General features: G+C 45.3%; 1 protein-coding gene across 6 annotated transcripts in view; it reads left to right on the top strand.

The window, feature by feature from the left end:
• LOC122539703 (growth factor receptor-bound protein 7-like) overlaps nucleotides 1–23,170 on the top strand; it is a 151,937-nt gene that overhangs the window by 121,376 nt on the left and 7,391 nt on the right. For all 6 annotated transcript variants that reach the window (XM_043674708.1, XM_043674707.1, XM_043674704.1 and 3 more), the window contains 5 exons: nucleotides 5,135–5,272; nucleotides 12,980–13,087; nucleotides 15,274–15,372; nucleotides 15,824–15,904; nucleotides 17,170–17,286. In XM_043674708.1, coding sequence (XP_043530643.1) covers nucleotides 5,135–5,272; nucleotides 12,980–13,087; nucleotides 15,274–15,372; nucleotides 15,824–15,904; nucleotides 17,170–17,286 — 543 coding nt within the window. The remainder of the gene's footprint in view (nucleotides 1–5,134; nucleotides 5,273–12,979; nucleotides 13,088–15,273; nucleotides 15,373–15,823; nucleotides 15,905–17,169; nucleotides 17,287–23,170) is intronic.

Below are 23,170 nucleotides of genomic sequence, written 5' to 3'. Positions count from 1 at the left end.
ACAACTGAGATACACCCTGACATACTCACAGCTCACACAGGTGAGATACACTCTGAAACACTCACAGCACACACAGGTGAGATACACGCTGACACACTCACAGCTCACACAGGTGAGATACACTCTGACACACTCTTACACACCCACAGCTCACACAGGTGAGATACACACTGACACACTCACAGCACACACAGGTGAGATACACGCTGACACACTCACAGCTCACAAAGGTGAAATACACTCTGACACACTCTTACACAACCACGGCTCACACAGGTGAGACACACGCTGACACACTCACAGCACACACAGGTGAGATACACACTGACACACTCACAGCACATACAGGTGAGATACACGCTGACACACTCACAGCTCACAAAGGTGAGATACACACTGACACACTCTTACACAACCACAGCTCACACAGGTGAGACACACGCTGACACACTCACAGCTCACACAGGTGAGATACACTCTGACACACTCTTACACACCCACAGCTCACACAGGTGAGATACACACTGACACACTCACAGCACACACAGGTGAGATACACGCTGACACACTCACAGCTCACAAAGATGAGATACACACTGACACACTCTTACACAACCACAGCTCACACAGGTGAGACACACCCTGACACACTCACAGCTCACACAGGTAAAATACAACCTGACACACTCACAGCTGACATAGGAGAGACACACGCTGACACACCCACAGTACACACAGGTGAGATACACGCTGACACACCCACAGCTCACGCAGGTGTGACACAGCCTGACACCCTCACAGCTCACACAGGTGTGACACACTCACAGCTCACACAGATGAGACACATGCTGACCCACTCACAGCTCATCACAGGTGAGATACACACTGACACATTCACAACTCACACAGGTAAAATACAACCTGACACACTCACAGCTGACATAGGAGGGACACACGCTGATACACCCACAGCACACACAGGTGTGACACACCCTGACACACTCACAGCTCACACAGATGAGACATATGCTGACACACTCACAGCTCACACAGGTGTGACACATCCTGACACACTCACAGCTCACACACGTGTGACACACGCTGACACACTCACAGCTCTCACAGGTGAGACACACACTGACACACACACAGCTCACACAGGTGAGATACACACTGATACACTCACAGCTCACACAGGTGAGATACAACTTGACACACCCACAGCACACACAGGTGAGATACAATCTGACACACTCTCTGTTCACACAGGTGGGATACACTCTGACACACTCACACCACACATAAGTGAGATGCACACTGACACACTCACAGCTCACACAGGGTTGACACACTTTGACACACCCACAGCTCACACAGGTGTGACACACCCTGACACACCCACAGCACACACAGGTGAGATACACGCTGATACACTCACAGCTCACACAGGTGAGATACACTCTGACACACTCACTGCTCACACAGGTGAGATACACTCTGACACACTCACACCACACATAAGTGAGATGCACACTGACACACTCACAGCTCACACAGGGATGACACACTCTGACACACTCACAGCTCACACAGGTGAGATACACACTGACACATTCATAGCTCACACAGGTGAGATACACTCTGACACACTCACAGCTCACACAGGTGAGATGCACACTGACACATTCATAGCTCACACAGGTGAGGTACACACTGACACATTCACAGCTCCCACAGGTGAGATACACTCTGACACAGTCTGATACACCCACAGCTCACACAGGTGAGATACACACTGATGCACTCACAGCTCACACAGATGTGACACACCCTGACACACTCACAGCACACACAAGTGAGATACATCTTGACACACTCACAGCTCACACAGGGATGAAACACATTGACGCACTCACAGCTCAGATACACGCTGACACACCCACAGCTCACACAGGTGAGATACACGTTGATACACTTACAGCACACACAGGTGTGACACTCCCTGACATACTCACAGCTCACACAGGTGAGATACATGCTTCATACCCACAGCGCACACAGGTGAGATACACGTTGATACACTTACAACACACACAGGTGTGACACTCCCTGACATACTCACAGCTCACACAGGTGAGATACATGCTTCATACCCACAGCGCACACAGGTGAGATACACTCTGACACACTCACACCACACATAAGTGAGATGCAAACTGACACACTCACAGCTCACACAGGGATGACACACTCTGACACACTTACAGCTCACACAGGTGAGATACATTCTGACACACTCACAGCACACACAGATGAGATACACGCTGACACACTCACAGCACTCACAGGTGAGATACAACCTGACATACTCACAGCTGACAAAGGAGAGACACACGCTGACACACCCACAGCACACACAGGTGTGACACACCCTGACACACTCACAGCTCACACAGATGAAACACATGCTGACACACTCACAGCTCTCACAGGTGAGACACACGCTGACACACCCACAGCACACACAGGTGTGATACACTCTGACACACTCACTGCTCACACAGGTTAGATACACTCTGACACACTCACACCTCACATAAGTGAGATGCACACTGACACACTCACAGCTCACACAGGGATGACACACTCTGACACACTTACAGCTCACACAGGTGAGATACATTCTGACACACTCACAGCACACACAGGTGAGATACACTCTGACACATTCACACCACACATAAGTGAGATGCACACTGACACACTCACAGCTCACACAGGGATGACACACCCTGACACAGTGTGACACACCCTGACACACTCACAGCTCACACAGGTGAGATACACGCTGATACACTCACAGCTCACACAGGTGAGATATACTCTGACACATTCACAACTTACACAGCTGAGATACAACCTGACACACCCACAGCACACACAGGTGAGATACACTCTGACACACTCACAGCTCACATAGGAGAGATACACACTGACACACTCACAGCACACACAGGTGAGATACACTCTGACACATTCACACCACACATAAGTGAGATGCACACTGACACACTCACAGCTCACACAGGGATGACACACCCTGACACACCCACAGGTCACACAGGTGTGACACAGCTCACACAGGTGAGATACCCGCAGACACATTCTCGGCTCACACAGGTGAGATACCCGCAGACACATTCTCGGCTCACACAGGTGAGATACACGCTGATACACTCTCAGCTCACACAAGTGAGATACACTCTGACACACTCCCAGCTCACACAGGTGAGGTACACCCTGACACACTCACAGCTCACACAGGTGAGATACACGTTGACACACTCACAGCTCACACAGGTGAGGTACACCCTGACACACTCACAGCACGCACTGGTGAGATACATACTGACACACTCACAGCTCACACAGGTGAGGTACACACTGACACACTCACGCTCACACAGCTGAGTTACACACTGACCCACTCAAAGCACACACAGGTGAGTTACACACTGACACACTCACAGCTGACACAGGAGCGATACACTTCGACACGTCCACAGCACACACAGATGAGATACACTCTGATACACTCACACCACACATAAGTGAGATGCACACTGACACATGCCCAGCTCACACAGGTGTGTCACACTCTGACACTCACAGCTCACACAGGTGAGATACACGGTGACACACTCACAGCTCACACAGGTGAGTTACACACTGACACACTCACAGCTCACACAGGTCAGTTACACACTGACACACTCACAGCTAACACAGGTTACACACTGACACACTCACGCTCACACAGGTGAGTTACACACTGACACACTCACAGCACACACAGGTGAGATACACGCTGACACACTCACAGCTCACACAGGTGAGGTACACACTGACAAATTCACGCTCACACAGGTAAGTTACACACTGACACACTCACAGCTCACACAGGTCAGTTACACACTGACACACTCACAGCTCACACAGGTTACATACTGACACACTCACGCTCACACAGGTGAGTTACACACTGACACACTCACAGCTCACACAGGTGAGGTACACACTGACAAATTCACGCTCACACAGGTACGTTACACACTGACAAACTCACGCTCACACAGGTGAGTTACACACTGACACACAGCACACACAGGTGAGGTACACCCTGACACACTCACAGCACACGCTGGTGAGTTACACACTGACACACTCACATCACACACAGGTGAGGTACATCCAAAACCTATGCCCTCTAGTTCTGGACCCCACACCCCTACCCCAGGGAAAAGACTTGTCTGCTTACTGGGATTACTTGACCCCTTCCATTGCATCATGCACCTGCAGTTTGGTGTGTAAATTGTTCTGTGTTGTTGCTTCCCCAGGTTATCACCTCATTTTTGGGCATGATAGCGCTGCCCTAATTGAACCAGGGTTAATACCCTGATTTGATGGGAATGAGAGTGGAGATAATGCTGGTTCATGGGTTATGGATGGAATACAATTGTGCTTCTAATTACCACAGCACCTCATGGACACCCAATTTTGAGTTGCTGGATCTGCTCAAAGTCTGTCCCTTTTAGCACAGTGAGACTGCCACAGAACCCTGGAGGTTATTCTCAGTGTGAAGATAGGACTTTGCCTCCACAATGACTGTGGGTCTGTCCTGCTATTGAGAATGGACATACCTAGGGACAATCTGGGTGTTATCTCGGAAGTTGTATCTATGGACAGGGATCTCTAAGGGATGATTCCGTGAGTATGACTATGTCAGGCTGTTGCTTGATGAATCTGTGAGACAGCTCTCCCAATTTTGGCTCAAGACTCCAGATATTAGGAATGTAGACTTTGCAGGATTGACAGCGCTGTGTTTGCCATTATAATGTTTGGTGCCTGCGCTGATGCTGAGAGGTCCATCTGGTGTTTCTGATTGATTGGACTGGTCTGAATGGCAGGGTCGTGCACTGAGTTGTGGCAATCACAGATAAAGGTGGTTCTGAATGTAGAAAGGCCCAGAATGATTTGTAGAGGGCTCTTCCCCTGAATGGCTCACATTATCAAAAGGCCGAAGAAGCTTTGTTTAGTTATCAGTAATTTAAACAAAACTTTTTCTTTCCTCCAGAATTTTCTCAATGCTCAGAACTGTCCTGAGATTCAGGGGTTTCTCCACATTAAGGATAAAGGAAAGAAAACTTGGAGACGTTTGTATTTCTTCCTGAGGAGATCTGGGCTCTATTACTCCACAAAGGGAATGTCCAAGGTAAGTGCTGACATCAGTTCCGTATTGTGCATTCAGTAACATTCTCCTCGCATATATATCACCATACATACATGTATATATATATCTATATATTATATAAATCATTTCATACATCACAGAAAGGTGTCACATGATTCTGGTCTATTCAGATTTGCATCAGGTGACACAATTGATTCCTACATTGAGATTAACAAAGACACGATGGCAAAGCTTTTCATCTCCCCTCAGAGGGGCAAATACAAGAATACCAAATTGCAAACCAGCTCAATGCTTTCTGTACTGCAGGAGCAAATTGGTTGGAAAGTCAACCCTGATTGGCCAAGGCATTCCCATGCAGAAAGGGGTTTGCTCCCCAAACTCCTGGCTATTTCACAAAAAGTTGGAAACTTGTCACATTTAGCCAGGTAATTCAGCCCCATTACAAACGTGGCTGATTTATAGTAAACCAGTTGTTACTTTTTTGTAAAAACCAAAAGAACTATGGGTGCAGTATATTTTTGTATTAATTTGCTGAACATGGTTATTTCTGGCTAAACCAATATTTTACGCCTTTCCCTGATTGTTCTGGAGAAGTGGTGGTCAGCTGTCCTTGAGAACCACTGCACTCAATATAGGTCCACCCTATTAGGATGCTGTTAGGGAGGAGTTCCAGGATTTTAACCCAGTGACACAGAAAGAATGATGATATATTTAGAATAGCAATAGAATAGCAATTTATTGTCACTTGTATTTATGAAAATACAGTGAGATTTGTATAAGTTGCCAGAGGATGTGGTGGAGGCTGGTACAATTGCAACATTTAAGAGGCCTTTGGATGGGTATATGAATAGGAAGGGTTTGGAGGGATATGGGCCGGATGCTGGCAGGTGCCACTAGATTGGGTTGGGATATCTGGTCGGCATGGACGGGTTTGACTGAAGGGTCTGTTTCCATGCTGTACATCTCTAGGACTCTATGATGTAATTTGACACCGTTTTAATTACAGAAATTTTAAAAAGAAATATTTGAGACCAGGTTAAGACAAAGTTCATCTCTTTCTACCCCCCCGCCTCCCCACCACGACTCCTGAGTTTATGGTGTGGCTATGGGCTGCTGCTGCTAAAGCCATCCCTGAAGCAGCCAAAGCAAGGATTTCCAGACCTGACCCACCATGCTGCCACGGCCAAAACTGACATCAAAGGATCCTACACTGCATCACCACCATTGCCAGCAGGGACAGATCGGACCCAACAAATTGCCAATGCTGAAGCCATTGTTCAAGCTGTCACCACCTGAAGCCATGGGGAAGGAACCGGAACCAGCCCGCTGCTGCTGTTCTAGCTGCTGCTGAAACCGCCACCCTGCCACCACCAGGAGGATCAGACCAGACCCACTGACAATGAAACTTTCGATAAAGCCATGGCCACGAGGAATGGACATCGGATCCACCACACTGCCATCACCACCGCAGGCTGCAGAAAAGAAGAAAAGGTGAACTTTGATACAAAAGAGAAATTAAGAAACAAAACAAAACAAAACAAAGATTAATGTGTCCAGCCAGGTGAGCTAGAACTGGAGTGTACAGACACAAAGCCTGAAAACACTGCCCCTACTCCGCTGCTGCTGCCATCTTCATATATATCCAAACCAGGACGGTGTGTAGCTTGGAGGGGAGCTTTCAGGTAGTGGTTTTGCCAAACATCTGCAGCCATGTTCCGATCTGGTAGAGGTGGCAGGTTTGGAAGGTGATGTCAAAGAAGGCTGTGTGAATATTGGAGGTAATACACACTGTTGCCACTGAGCATCGTTGGTGTAGGGAGTAGATGGTGAAAGTGGGGACAGTCAAGTGGGCTGCTTTGTCCTGGATCATGCCAAGTGTTTTGAGTGTTGTGGGAGCCGTCCGTATCCAAGCAAGTTGGGATAACTAATAACATTTTTCATCGAGTCTTGTAAATGATATGCAGGCAATGGAAAGACAGGAGATGAGTTAAGCTCTGCAGAATTCCTAGCCTTTGACCTGCTGTTGTAGCCACAGTATTTCTATGGCTAATCCAATTCAGCTTCTGGTTGATGATAACCCCAAGGTTATTGATAAAGGGGAATCAGTGATGGCAATGCCATTGAACAGCAAGGAGAGATGGTTAGATTATCTCTTGTTGGAGATAGTCATGCCTGGCAATTGTGCTGTGCAAATGTTAGTTGTCACTCATCAGCCCAAGCCTGGATGTTGTCCAGGACTCGCTGTAAATAGGCTTGTTCTGCTTCAGTATCTGAGGAGCTGTGAATGGTTCTGAACATTGTGCAATCATTGGCAAACATCCTTACTCTGACCTTATGATGGAGGCAAGGTCATTGTTGAAGCAGCTGAAGATTGTTGAGCCTCGAGCACTACCCTGAGGAACTCCTGCAGAGATTACCTGACCTCCAACAGCCACAACCATCTTCCTATGTACCAGGCATGACTCCAAATAATGGAGTGTTTTCCTCCTGATTCCCATTGAGCACAGTTTTACTAGGGCTCCTTGATACCAAAAGAGACCTTGATGTTAAAAGCAGTCACTCTCATCTCACCTCTGCAATTTTATGATGGGACATAGCCATTAATCGGCTGGGCCAGCATTTACTACATCCCTGGTTGTCCCTTAAGAAGGTAGGGGTGAGCTGCCTTCTTTAACCACTGCAGTCCATGTAGTATAGGTTGACCCACAATGCTATTGGAGAAGGAATTCCAAGATTTTGACCTATTGACAGAATGGCAATATATTTCCAAGATGGTGAGTGGCTTAGAGAGGAACCTTCAGGTTATGGTGTTCCCATATATCTGCTGCCCATGTCCTTCTAGATGGTCGAGATTATGGAAGGTGCTGATTAAGCATCTTACAGATGGTACACACTGCTGCTACTGAGCTTCTACTTACTAAATAATCCTGAATGCACTGCTACTAATCATTTGCAAATAATCAGTTGAGCCCATAACATTGCTCATTTACATTGCTAGCAGCAACATGCATTCACACATAGAGAGTCATTCTCAGCAAATAAGAGGAATATCTTCAAAGCTTGTATCTTTTTTGAATTGCTCAGGAGCATGGGGAACCTATAGTTTTTCATTGTTCTGTCCATGGCAATTACTGTGCAGATATTGCTCAAGGTTATCATTCATAACCAATTGTATAAGTTTACTTCTACTAAATGTTTATGATGTATCATTTTGCTATTGGATCTGAAGCATTCTTTTACTTAAATTGAAGCATTAACCACTTTCTCACTGATTAGCTGACCCCATGAGTGTATAATGTCGAAAGAGAAGGGACTTGAACTATCTGTGGCCCGAGAATCTGCCAAGTTAAATCCTGAAATTAAAGTTAATACACTAAAGCAGCTTTCAAACATACAGAGGGAACTAAAGGCTAATGTTCCTTTGTGTGTTGTTGTCACAAAACTCTTTAAAGACTTAAAAGTGCATTCAACAACTGAGGTAACAGATTTAGTGTAAAGTCAGGTTTTTGAAGATTGTGAAACTAGTTTGGGGGATTATCAGGTTGTTTGATGTTTTCTGATGCTTGGCAGTCAACATGTAAGAGACTTGGAGGAATTGGAGGGTCAGACACAGACTGACATCATTCAAATGTTGACTTTTTGCAGAATTTGTGCGAATTGAAAATATCAATGAGTAACAGAATTGAGAAGTTATAAAGCAGAATATTACTAACTGATGTTAAACTGATGTTGGTATTTGATTTGTGGTTGGATTCCATTTTGAATATTAATTGGATCTGATCAGGGAGGTTTCTCTCTGTCTGTGAGTGACTTAGGTCTACCTCTGGTATGTTTCTCCAAAACTGTTTGTATCAAGGTACATTCTGCATTTCTTGGGAAGTTCATCTTTCTCTCTGCTACAGCTCATTCCATCTCTCTTCTCAGACACTTACAGGCGACTACTAACGTCAACTATTACCTTCCTGATTCACATCACAATCTTATTAACATGACCTTTAACCTGGAACCTGAGAGTATTCATTGAGGATCTGGCGTCCTTGTAAATGAAGCACAGAAAGTCAATAGGCAGGTGGAAACAACGAGGAAATCACATGGTATGTTCGTCTTTCCAGTTTAGAGATTGAAATAGAAGAGTTTAGAAGTCTTGCTGCAATGAGACATGGCTTTGGTCTCCAGCTGAAAGAAAGTTAGATTTACCTTAGAGACGGTGTCGTTCAGATTCATTAGACCAGTTCCTAGCAAGAAAGGGTTGTCCCCTGAGGAGAGATTGAGTACAGCTATATTTCTGAGAGTTTGGAAGAATGTGAGGAGTTCTCATTCAGTTCTTACATTTTGACAGGATAGGGAAGGGAAAGTATCTTCCCTAGTGAGGGAGCCTAGAGTCAGGAGTTGGCCATTGATGATGGAGATTATTCACTGAAAGGGTTGGACATTTTGGCATTCTATATCCTAGAGAGCTGTAGAGGTTTACTCAGTCTGTTCAGGTCAGAGATCAATAGAGGTTTGGGTACTGAGGGAATTAAAATTTATGGTGACGATGTGGGTAAGTGAAATAAAGTCGAAGATCAGTTGTGATGTTTGGCAGAGTTGAGTTGAATGTTTAAAATGGTTTGCTTCTGGTACTATTTATTATGTTCCTATGTTCTTATGGTCTTCTGCCAGCATAGGCTATAAACCCTGACAACATTCCAGAAATAGTCCGAGAGACTTGTGTTCCAGAACCAACCCCACCTCTAATCAGCTGTTCCAGGACAGCTGCAAAACTGGCTTTGGGAAACCTCCCAGGTATGTCTTGTCCACAAAAAGCAGGGCAAATCCAAACCAGTCAATTTCTGTCCCAGTTTGCTCTTGATTAACAGCAAAGTGATGGCAGGGTATATTGATTCGTTATATTGTTATTTAAGCCAATGCTGCTTTCTGCTCATTGGGATCATCTTGTAGGAAATCTCTTCAGACTCTGGGTCTGCATTTACACTGTTCCTGATGCTATTGGGTCTCATCTCTAAGTGAAGTTCTTCAATGGCTTATATACTACATTGTTTCTTGATTTAAACCTGTGTTGGTAGGTTATCAATTAGAACTCGCAAGAGTAATGTCTAAGAATTCTCTCTTCACATCCTCATTCTAAAGTGGCGTCTTCTCTCTTACTGATGAAGGGCTTAGGCCTGAAATGTCGATTCTCCTGCTCCTTCAGATGCTGCCTGACCTGCTGTGCTTTCCAGCACCACGCTCTCGCCTCATCTGTTATACACCCTTGATTTACATGAATCTCATTGTACTCAATCAACAGTGACATCAAATGACCATTACTTAGCAATAACCTGCTCTCTGACAAGACTACTCAGTACCTGGCCTCATTATAGCCTTGATTAAACATGGACAAAGGCGCTGATTCCCAGTGGTGAGGTCAGAGTGACTCCTAGCAACATCAAGGCCATATTTCACTGAGTGTGGCATTAAGGAGGCCTGGCAACACTGGAGTCACTGGGAACCAGGGCAATGTTCTTTGTACATTGGAGTCATACCTGACACAAAGGAAGATGGTAGTAGTTATTGGATGTCAGTCATCTCAGTCCAAGGACATCTTGACCAGAGGTCCCTAGGGTAGTGCCCTAGACTCACCCATTTTGAGCTGTATGTTGCTAAACGTATATACACTTTGTCTTGCACCCATCAGGACTTTTCAGAAGAATACCATTCAGGGGGAAACTGTCCTTTATACTGCACAAGAGGAGAGTATGGACTAATTTGTAAGTGGACTCTGGTTGACAGAGGCATTGTCATAGAGAGTGCACTTGTGAATGATGATGGACAGTTAACTGTCAGGCTTTGTTTACATTTTAAACCAGGCAGGTTGACTTTGGTGTGAGGATTAGAGGAAACTTTCAGATGGTGGTATTCTTGTATATTTGTTGCCTTCATCCTTCTGGATGGTAGAGGTCAGGGGTTTAAAAGGGGTTGTTGAAAGAGACTTGGCAAATTGTTGCAGTGAACTAGAATTATAAAGTTAAAAAGCCTGTATTTTTTACAGCTTCTCAATTTGTTCTGTCATATCCAAATATTTGTACCTATATCCTACACACCCTTTACAATCATACCCTTTTTTCTCTCATTCTTTCCACCATGATGTATCTCACCACGCTTCTGTGAGTTATATCTCAGCTGTGCTTTTCTTATCCATTTTCCCATTTTATCTTTTCCTGAAGTCTGTTACTATCCTCTTCACTCCATTTCAGAGCTTTGTGTTCCCTTTGAAATTATATTGTGTATCAAACAGAGGCTTTGGATTTATTTCCAAAAGAGCAGAATCCTGAGGCACCCCCCCCCCCCCCACCCCCGCCACAAACCTCCCTGCAGTCTGAATATCACTGCTCACTCCAGCTCTCTGCTTCAGGCCCTTGCTTCAGTTCCCTGTCCAGCTGTTACAGGCCCTTTCATTCCCAAGTGTTTCGTTTATTCTGTCTGAAATAAGGAATGGAATGCAAAGTAAGAACAGTAGAAGAAAGGGGCAGATGTTATCAGTGAGCATTCCCTTTGTCCTGTTTGAATCAGGAGAAACTGTTCCCAGTGGCAGGACTGTTGGCAGCCAGGGGACACAGATTTGGAGAGAGAGAGAGAGACATAGTGAGAAGATGAGGAGAATGCTTTTCCCTTAGTGATGTGTTATGATCTGGAACACACTGGGCCGTGGTTGACGTGGATTCAGATTTAACTTTCAAGACAGAATTGGGTGAATGCAGCCTAGTCCCACACTCCCTTTGCTGGGAGTGTCTGGGATGGAGATTGAACCAATACCTTCAGGCACAGAGGCACAAATGGAACCACAGACCACACTTGCATCAGCGGCCATGTGAGACAGACTAACTTACACGTCTACCTCTGCCTATTCCATTCTGGTCCTGCTTGAACCCGTAGGCTGCCCAATGTCTCAATGATTCATCACCTCTGCCAGCTCCTGTAAAATAAACTGGACTGAAGCAATGTCAGCGCTCAGTGCACCTGGATTTACCTTGAGTAGATTTTCCTGCACTAGGTGAGATACCTGCCCTCTGAGGTTGGTGTGAATGAGTCATGGCATCAGTTCAACTTGACCAGTTCCCTCAGCAGTTTCTAGCCTGTGGAGCTTCCAAGCCAGGGGAGGTTGGATGGAAATCTAGTTGGAGGCTGTTAGAACTGAAAAGGTTTAAGCTGTCAGAATTGTGAAAGGTTCATGCCAGAGGACTTGGAAAGAAATTACAAAACTGTCCGCAGTCCAAAGAAAATATTAATGATTTAAAAATAGCTAAGATCCCAGAGATCCTTCCCTGGGATTGAATCTCCCTAACTGATAGTATTGGAACAGATTGAAACTTTGTTTTGATGTTTAAAGTTTAAGATCTTTCTGTCTTCTTTATATAGCTTTTGTTTATTCACTTCTTCTTTTGTGTAATAAACATGTTCTTGAACAATATCTACAGCCATGAATGAATATATTTCAGTAACTAATCACCACAGTAACCAACTGCAAAAATTAAACATATGATCTATGTAGCCAGGTTTCATTTTGAGATCTAACTTGGCCAGCATTAATATTTGCTGGGATCATAAGATTATATTTCAGAAATTACCTATTTGACTGGAAAGGACATCAGGACATTCAGTGAAGTGGAAAATACTGCAGTTGCAATGCAGTTGTGCCAGCTCCCCATCCTTATATTCCTGTCCTTCTTCTTCTGCTTTATTTGCCAGGAACCGAGGCACCTTCAGTATTTTGCTGATGTGAATGAGAGTAACATTTACACAGTAACAAACAGAAAGATGTACCACACACCAACAGAGTTTGGATTCTGCATAAAGGTAGAACACAGTATTGTGTGTGTGTGTCTGTGTGTGTGTGTCTGTGTGTGTGTGTGTGTGTGTCTAACTGTGAGTGTGTGTCTGTGTAATTCAGATATTAACCACCAGGTGGTAGGATTTACTACAGTTCATGTGAATGCGCTTTGGGTATCTTTTACTGCTGCCACCGTGACATTCACCGCCCCAACCTGTCCACCCCTCTCCCCCACTCCAACCTCTCACCCTCACAAACCACAACCATCCAATCCCTCTGCTCCAACTCCAACCTTACCATCAAACCAGAGGATGGGATAGGGAGGTTGGGGGGAGAATGCAGAGCAGTGGTAGTTTGGCACACTGACCTCTCCATTGTCAAAGTCAGGCACCAACTCACGGACATCTCCTCCTACTGCCCCATAGACTACAACCTCACCTTCCATTACCAAACCATTATCTCCCAGATCATCCACAACCTCATCACCTCAGGGTATCTCCAACCTCATACTCCCGGAACCATACACCATCCAATTCTATGTCCTACCCAAAATTCACAAACCTGACTGCCCCGGTCGACCCATTGTCTCCGCCTGCTCCTGCCCCACTGAATGTATCTCCTCATTTCCTGACACCATCCTGTCCCCCTTGCTCCAGGAACTCTCCACATACATTCAGGACACCACCCACGCCCTTCTCCTCCTCCATGGCATTAGTTTCCCCGGCCCCCAACATCTTATCTTCACCATGGACATCCAGTCCCTGTACACATCCATCCAGCACAGGGAAGGCCTCCAAGTCCTCCATTTCTTCCTCTCCCAATGACCCAACTAGTACCCTTCCACCAACACATTCATTCGATTGGCAGAACTGATCCTCACCCTCAACAACTTCTCCTTTGAATCCTCCCACTTCCTTCAGACTAAAGGGGTAGCCACGGGCACCTGCATGTGCCCAGCAATGCCTGTCTCCTTGTTGGGTATGTGGAATAATCCATCTTCCATAGTTACACCGGCACCATTCCCCACTTCTCCCCCCGCTACATTGATGACTGTATCGGCGCCACCTCGTGCTCCCACAAGGAGGTAGAACAGTTCATCAACTTCACAAACACCTTCCACCCTGACCTCAAATTCACCTGGGCCATTTCGGAGACTCCCTCCCCTTCCTGAACCCCTCCATCTCCATCTCCGGTGACTGACCCAACACGGACATCTATGTCAAACCCATCGACTCCCTTGGCTACCTGGGCTGCACCTGCTGTCACAACTCCCTCCCTGTAAAAATGCTACCCCTTACTCCCAATTCCTCCACCTCCGCCACACCTGCTCCCAGGAGGGGCGATTTGACTCCAGAACATTCCAGATAGCCTCCTATTTCACGGACCACAATTTCCCCTCCCACATGGTCAACAATGCCGTCCATCACATCTCCTCCATTCTGCACCTCTGCCCTTGAACCCTCCAACCGCAACAAGAACAGAACCCCCCCCCGGTCCTCACCTTCCACCACACCAACATCCGGATATATCACATCGTTCTCCACCATTTCCCCCATCTACAGTCAGAACCCACCACCAGAGATATATTTCCCTCCCCACCTCTATCAACATTCCGCAGAGACTATTCCCTCCATTTGTGTGTGTGTGTGTTTATCTGTGTGTCTGTTTGTCTGTGTGTATGTTTGTGTGTGCGCGTGTATGTTTGCCTTTGTGTCTCTCTGCCTTTTTGTGTGTGTGTCTGTATATGTTTATGTGCATGTCTCTTTGTCTTTGTGTGTGTGTGTCTGTTTGTGTGTGTGTGTGTGTCTATGTCTCTGTCTGTGTCTGTCAATCCTTACCATCAGTCCCGTTCCCAGTTGCAGGCCCTCAGTCCTGAGCCTGGCTATTCCACCTTGGAACAGGCTGCACTACACCACCCACTGTAGACTAGGTCTCAGTACGGCACATCAAAAACTGCCCCTCGATCCAGACCACACGCTCACAACTCTAATTTGCGTTATCTTACCTCAAAAAAGCAACATCTTGACCCACATTATCCTCTTCAATATTTGCCATGCTCCCCCGCCGACCCTAAGTGCATGTTCCCAATCCCACTGAGCTCCTCCTTCCAAACTCACTGCCACAGTCGACTGTGTTCCAGCTCCCTCACCCTGTCAGTCAGTAACCTCTCTCAGGCTGTGTCTCCTGTTGATAATGTTCTTCCCATCAATAGTTTCACAGGTCGGATAATGGCCGGAGTGATCTGGGAGTGCTGTGCTCGGATGATGAGCAAAGTCGCACGTGTTGGATGACAGCATTTCGCCTCTTCAAGGTTTGTCTGACCAATGAGTACATTTCTGATGAAGACCAGGTATGTGTGAGGGTGGCACACATGTCTCAGGCTGAGGCATTAATGATCATGATGATGTTTCTGGGAGAATCTGAGGATGTGGTGAGGGACGCAGTGCACCGGGCAGGGGCACCTCCTGACAGTCCTGCTGTTTTTCACTGCCTTTTCCCATCCCAACCATCCCCTACAGCAGAAATTAGGATTTCACTCCCCATAACCTCAGGTCTCAGGAACTAAACTGGAAACTGGTGTCAAGAGGAAGCATGTGTATTTTTAATGGGGTAAGAGGAGGGAACTGGGATTAATCAGATCAGGAACAAGAGGATGGATTGAATGGCCTCTGACTGTACAGGCTGATGCTGGGATCTCCCCCAGATAGACCTGTGTGAAGTTTGCTGGGATTCTCTGTGATAACAATCTCTCTGTTCTGTAGCTGGGTGAGCAACTCTGTCTCAACTATCAGATAATGCAGCAAAAGAAGAAACCGCAATCCTGGCTCCAGCCATCCATCATGGTGAGTGTGTGCCTCCATTCTCCCACACCCCCCTCCTGCCCCCACATCACCCCCACCCCACATCCCCATCCCCTCCATTCCCACACACCCTACTCGCCCATCCTCTCCTGCCCCCATCTTTTTTTTGCTCCCCTCCCCATCCCCTCCTGCCCCCTCTCCCATCTTTGAGACCACCCCAAGACCCAGTGCCCCTGAATCTGAGACACAATCAATCCTGTCAACACACCGACTGATTATTTAATAATTTCCAGAATCATTTAATTATTGAGAAACCATTTTCTGTTTTCATGCTTTCTCAGTTTCACTTCTGACAGTTGTGTGAAATTGACGGAACATCACGTTTTGCATTTATTTCAGAAATGACGGGTATTTTGAAATTTCTCTGACCTCAGCAGGTTTCTCACCAACATTAATCCTTCATTTCATTTCACTCAAAAGGCAAACAGCAGCTGCTGTACATTTAGTGAACCGGGGTCTGAGCCACACTGACCAGCCACAAGGTCTCAGTCCATCTGATGTAGTTCCATGTGAGGCTGGGGATGGGTTTGGAGTTGGGCAGCTGTATTTGAGGGGGTGCCACTGAGCTGGATTAGGAAGTGGAAACTGACTGTTGAGTCCTCCTGGAATGAGTGAGTGGGCAAGTGAGTGAGGGAGTATATGAGGGAGTATGTGAGGGAGTATGTGAGGGAGTACGTGAGTGAGTACGTGAGTGAGTACGTGAGTGAGTACGTGAGGGAGTATGTGAGGGAGTACGTGAGGGAGTATGTGGGTGAGTATGTGTGTGTGAATCGGGGGATGAGGAATGCATTAAGGATGGCAGAAAACCACAGAAATAGGAATCTCTGTGATGCTTCCCTAGTGGATTAACCTGTCACTTCACTCTGTGGAGACAGTCTACAGCCAGAGCACCAAACAGCAGGCTTCAGGAATAAATGAGGCTAAGTCAGGTGGGCTTGGGATAAATCAGCAGGTAAATCAGATGTGGATTAAATAAAGGTATAAACTTAATGGGGAGATGGCAAATCAAGTGGAGGGGCTTCAAACAGAGGTGTTATTCTTTGGGGGTGAATGAAGAGCTGTTTGTGCTATTGCTAATGCTGAAGGGCACTGGGAAACTCTGGGGACAGGCTTCATTTCTTGTGACAATCCCTTATTACACTGCACATATAACAAGTGTCTGTGGGAATGTTTGAGGTGGTGCAATGAATGAACATCTTCTCCATACATGTAACTGACTATGTTCCCATTCATCACCTTCATCACAGACAAATGTTTCGGAGAGTTGCCTGGTTCCTATGGATTTCTCGGGATGTACAGGGCGAGTGATTCAGAACCCGAAAGAAGCTTCATCAGTGGCGGAGGAGGAAGCTCAGGCTTGGAGGGTATGGATCCCAGTCACAGGGACTTTGCAGGCTGCTCAGATGTTTGACAGAGAATTCTGACAGGGAGAAAGAACAGTTCATGTAATCAACCATTAGCACACAGATTGAGGCCATCCAGCCTGTGCCAACTCCTTTAAAGATCTATCCAATTAGTCCCAGCCCTTTCTCCTCTCTCTTTCCCCATAACCTTGTTTAAAATTGTTTCAGCTACACCTTACATTTATAAAGCAGCTTTAATAAAGAAACCTGTCACAAGTCACCTTCATAGGATCAATCATCCATGAAGAATTGACACCAGCTCACTTAGAGATGTTAACACAGGGTGACCTGAAAGCCCAGTGAGAAGATCAGTTGTTTTTAAGTGGGGCCTGTGTCCATCTGCAGCAAGACTTGGACCATATCCAAACTTAAGTTGATATGTAGCAAGTAACAGTTGTGCTACACAAGTGTCACACAAAGATCATTTCCACCAGGAACAAATCCTTGAGATTCAATGGGATTGCCATCATTGAATCCTACATCGTCAACATTGCTATTGACCAGAACAGAACTAAATCTGAGCAAGTCAGAGATTTGGAATTCTACAGCAAGTAACTCACCTCCTGCCTCTCCAAAACCTGTCTGCTATCTGCAAGGCACAAGTCACATGTGTGAAGATGTACTGTCTACTAGTCTAGATGAGTATAGTTCCAGTAGATGAGTACAGTTCCAGGAGATGAGTACAGTTCCAGGAGATGAGTACAGTTCCAGGAGCACTCCATCATCTAGAACTGGCTTCATTGCCACCAACTCCACCCCTTTCAATATTCACTTCCTTCACTGTTGATGCACAGTGGCAGCAGAGTGTACAAGATGCAAAGCAGAAATTCATCACGGCTCCTGAGACAGTTCCTTCCTTACCCATGACCATTTCTATCTAGAAGGACAAGAGCAGCAGACATACGGGAACATCGCCAACCACAAGTTCCCTTCCAAATCACTCACCGTTCTGTTTGTTCACAGTTGTTGATTCAAGGTTTTTGGAACTTCGTTCCTATCACATCCACATAGGAGTGGGCTACTTGGGCTGCTCGGCCTGCTCCATCACTCAGTAAGAGTGGGCCTGATCTGGTTCTCATCTCAGCTCCAGTTGTCAACCTGCTCCCCATAATTCTCCACTCCCTTATCACCCTCAGCTTGGAATAATTTGGTAAAAACTCAGTCTCCAAGCTCTAATGAACCTTTGATAGAAAGAAAATCTTCTCAACTCTGTCTGAGAAAGGAGACTTCTTATTCTGAATCTGTGTCCTCCAGTTTTAGTCTTTCCCAAAAGTGGAAACGTCGTCCAGTTCCACCCTGCCCATTCCCTTCAAGATCTTATCTACTTCAATAAGATCACTCTCATTCTTCTAAACTCCAACAGATATTGACAGCAACCGTTCAACCTGCCTTCATAACATAACCCGCCCCTTCCCAGGAATGAAGATGGAGCATTGTGGGCCTGCCTACAGCACGTGGGCAGCAGCAGTACAAGAAAGTAGCTCACCTTCTCAAGGGAACTAGGGACAGGCAATAAATGTGTCCCCAGCCAATGATGCGCACATTTCATGGATGTATAAAAAATTGTAAGCAATAACTTTTCCAAGGAAAGAGGCATAAAGGTTTAGAGAGGGAATTCCAAATCCAGGTCCCAGGCAAGAACAGCTGCCAGTTTTATAAGGATCAAAATTGGGGATGTGAAATGGCCAGGTTTGGAGAAATGCAGAGATCTCAAAGGGTTGTGGAATTGGAGAAGTTTGGTGTGAGGCTATGGAGATATTCAGAAATGACGATGGGAATTTTACAATTTGGAGTGCTGCCAGATGGAGAATCTATGCAGGTCAGTGAGCACAATGGGTACATAGCAGCACTTTGGATGAGCTGAGATTTACAGAGGGTCAAAGCTGCATTTGGAATATGGAGCCTACAGTTAAGGGATGAATGAGGATTTCAGTAGCAGCTGGGTAAAGGAGAGGAGCTGACAGAGGAGGATGGTGTGGTCAACTTTGTCAAAGACTGCAAACAAGACAAGGAGTACGTCAAACTCACCACTTTCACTGAGGATGTCACCTAAGATTTTGATTCATTTAATTTAGTCAAGGGGCATTGTAGACCAGATTTTATCAGCATTAGAAACAGTGGCCCCATATCTACATACTTAGCTGATCACAAATGGGGAGAGTTGAGAAGGTATATGTATGGGAATCAGGTTGGACTGGGATAGAGTTCACCTTATAAACTCTGTATCTGAACCTGGCCATTTCACATCCCCAATTTTGATCCTTATAAAACTGGCAGCTGTTCTTGCCTGAGACCTGGATTTGGAATTCCCTCTCCAAACCTTTATGCCTCTTTCCTTGGAAAAGTTATTGCTAACAATTTTCTATACATCCATGAAATGTGCGCATCATTGGCTGGGGACACATTTATTGCCTGTCCCTAGTTCCCTTGAGAAGGTGAGCTACTTTCTTGTACTGCTGCTGCCCACGTGCTGTAGACAGATACAGAGGGAGAGTCAGTGCTCAGGGGGCATGATTCAATTTGAACACACCCTGAACTCTCTCCACTTTTCTCTATTATTTCAGGCTGGGACTTCCCAAGTCAAAATTAAATGCTGCAGGTATCAGGCAGTAACTGAAAGTGAGACTGGCAGTTTAATACTGCATCAATATACAGAACAAACACTGATCCAACTGTGTTTATACTGCATGATACAGAGTAATACTGACCCCAGTGAGGTTACACAGTGTTTATTACAGAATTACATTGATCCAAGTCAAATTTTATACGTATATGCAAGCCTAAACTGTCCAGCCTATCCTTATCCCAGGAATCAGTCAGGTGAAATTTCTCTGCATTTTCTAATGTGTTTATGTTCTTTCTTAAGCTAAGAGACAAAAACTTTTCCCAGTACTCCAGAAATGGTCTCACCAATTTGCTGCACACTTTTAACAAAATATATTGACTGAGGTAGATTGGGAAAATTCATTAAAGGCATGACTGTACATATTGGACAATGGGTTGTCTTTAAGAAATATGACCCACAGCAATTATACATTCCTTCATGGTGCAAAAACTCAAGAGGTCAGTCAATTCTGGCTGTCAAAGATCCATTAAAAATTACACAGCCTTACAAAAAAAGTTTATAAAACTGTCAGAAAAAAGTGGATAAAGTGTTAGAATACAGCAAAAGTGAATGAAGAAACTGTGATAGGGTTAGAGTTAGGAAAGGGAGAATAGAATATGAATGCTAATAGCAAAAGACATAAAAAGAGTTGGAAAAGTATGTACAGCTTTTTAAATTCATTTTATGGGATATGGATGTCACTGGCTGGGCCCAGCATTTATTGCCCGTCCCTAGTTCCCCCTTGAGAAGGTGGGGGTGAGCTGTCTTCTTGAACCACTGCCGTCCACCTGCTGTAGGTTGACCCACAATGCCCTTAGGGAGGGAATTCCAGGATTTTGACACAACGACGATGAAGGAACGGTGATCTATTTCTAAGTCAGGACGGTGAGTTACTTGGAGGGGAACTTGAAGGTGGTGGTGTTCCCATGTATCTGCTGCCCTTGTGTTTCTAGATGGAATGGTTATGGGTTTGGATGGTGTTGTCTGAGGATGTTTGGTGAGTTTCTGCAGTACATCTTGTAGATGGTACACACTGCTGCTACTGAGCATCGGTGGTGGAGGGAATGAATGCTTGTGGATGTGGTACCAATCAAGCGGCTGCTTTATCCTGGATGGTGTCAAGCTTCTTGGATGTTGTTGATCCATAAGATGAAAGCATTTAACTAAAACAAATGAACCACCATTGCTGCAAAATTAGGAGAATTTATAGTGGGCAAGTAGAAAATGGCAAGAGGTTAAATGATTACCTTATGTTTGTTTTCACTGAGGAAGATACATGGGTTCTCCCAGAATTAGAGGTTCAGTTGACTAAGGAGAATGAGGAGTTGAGGGAAATTAGTATTAGAAAGTTGTACTCGAGTTCCCAGCACCTGATGATCTGCATCCCAGAGTGTTGAAGGAAATAGCTATTAGAATAGCCAATGCCTTGGTGATTATCTTCCAAAATTCCATAGTTTCTGAAATGATTCCTGTAGATTGGAAGCTTGCAAACATCACTCAAAGATTCAAGAAAGGAACAAAGGATAAAACAGGGAACTTACCAACCCATCATCCTTACCTCAGGAGTAGGGAAAATTATTAGATTTGATTTATTGTAGCCACATGTACCTACGTACAGTGAAAAGCCTTGTTTTGTGACCAGTACTGGTAAATCACAGCAAACAAGACATACAGATCATAAGGTGCTCAGACAGAGCAAGGCATACAGGGTTACAGCTGCATAGGAGATGCACAAAACAAGATCAACGTTATTTGAAGTTAGAGAGGTCCTTTCAGCAGAGTAATAATGGCAGGGAAACAGCTGTTATTGAACCTTTTGGTGCATGTGTTCAAGCCTCTGTAACATCCACCTGATGGAAGACCCCACCTTTTGGGGTGGGAGCCTTTCCATGGCAACGAGAAGTGTAAATGGAGTCCATGAATGGGAGGTTGGCTTCCGTGATCATCTGGACTGTGCACACCACCTTCTGGAGTGTCTTATGGTCCTGGGCAGAGCAGTTACTGCACCAGGCCATTAAGCACTCTGATAGAATGCTCTCTGTGGTGCATCTGCAAACGTTGGTGAGGGTCCTTATGGACATGCCAAAAGTACTGGAATCTGTCATAAAGGACATGATTAATCGATACCAATGGTCTGATTGAGCATAGTCAGCATGGATTTGCGAAAAGGGAATTATGGGAGTTCTTTGAGGATGTTACGTGCAAAATTGATGAAGGGGAGTCAATAGACAACATATCTGGATTTTCAGAAGACTTTTGTTAAGCTTCTCTAGCAAAATTAAAGCACATGGAATAGGAAGTAATGTGCTTGTAAGGATTAATGATTGACTAGCATGCAGAAAACAGTGTAGAAATAAATAGGTCATTCTCACTTTGACAGTCTGTGACTCAGTGGTACTGCAAGGATCGGGATTTGGGCTACAGCTGATCACAATATAGATCACAATGTAATATCCAGATGTTTGGATGATACAAAGGAAGATGTAAAGCAGCTTCAGGAGGATTTGGATAAACTTGGTGAATGTGAAACAGATAAGACCATAAGACATAGGAGTGGAAGTAAGGCCATTCGGCCCATCGCATCCACTCCGCCATTCAATCATGGCTGATGGCCATTTCAACTCCACTTACCCGCATTCTCCCCATAGCCCTTAATTCCTTGTGACATCAAGAATTTATCAATCTCTGCCTAGAAGACATTTAGTGTCCCGGCCTTCACTGCACTCCGTGGCAATGAATTCCACAGGCCCACCCCTCTCTGGCTGAAGAAATGTCTCCGCATTTCTGTTCTGAATTTACCCCTTCTAATTCTAAGGCTGTGTCCACGGGTCCTAGTCTCCTCGCCTAATGTAAACAATTTCCTAGCATCCACCCTCTCCAAGCCATGTATTATCTTGTAAGTTTCTATTAGATCTCCCCTTAATCTTCTAAACTCCAATGAATACAATCCCAGGAAGTTTCTATTAGATCTCCCCTTAATCTTCTAAACTCCAATGAATACAATCCCAGGATCCTCAGCCGTTCCTCGTATGTTAGACCTACCATTCCAGGGATCATTCGTATGAATCTCTGCTGGACACGCTCCAGTGCCAGTATGTCCTTCCTGAGGTGTGGGGACCAAAACCGGACACAGTACTCCAAATGGGGCCTAACCAGAGCTTTATAAAGTCTCAGTAGCACAACAGTGCTTTTATATTCCAACCCTCTTGACATAAATGACAACATTGTATTCGCTTTCTT

The sequence above is a fragment of the Chiloscyllium plagiosum genome, chromosome 33 (genome assembly GCF_004010195.1).
Source record: "Chiloscyllium plagiosum isolate BGI_BamShark_2017 chromosome 33, ASM401019v2, whole genome shotgun sequence".
NCBI lineage: Eukaryota > Metazoa > Chordata > Chondrichthyes > Orectolobiformes > Hemiscylliidae > Chiloscyllium > Chiloscyllium plagiosum.
Note: the sequence above shows the minus strand (reverse complement) of the source record. Positions and strands in the feature narration are given on the sequence as shown.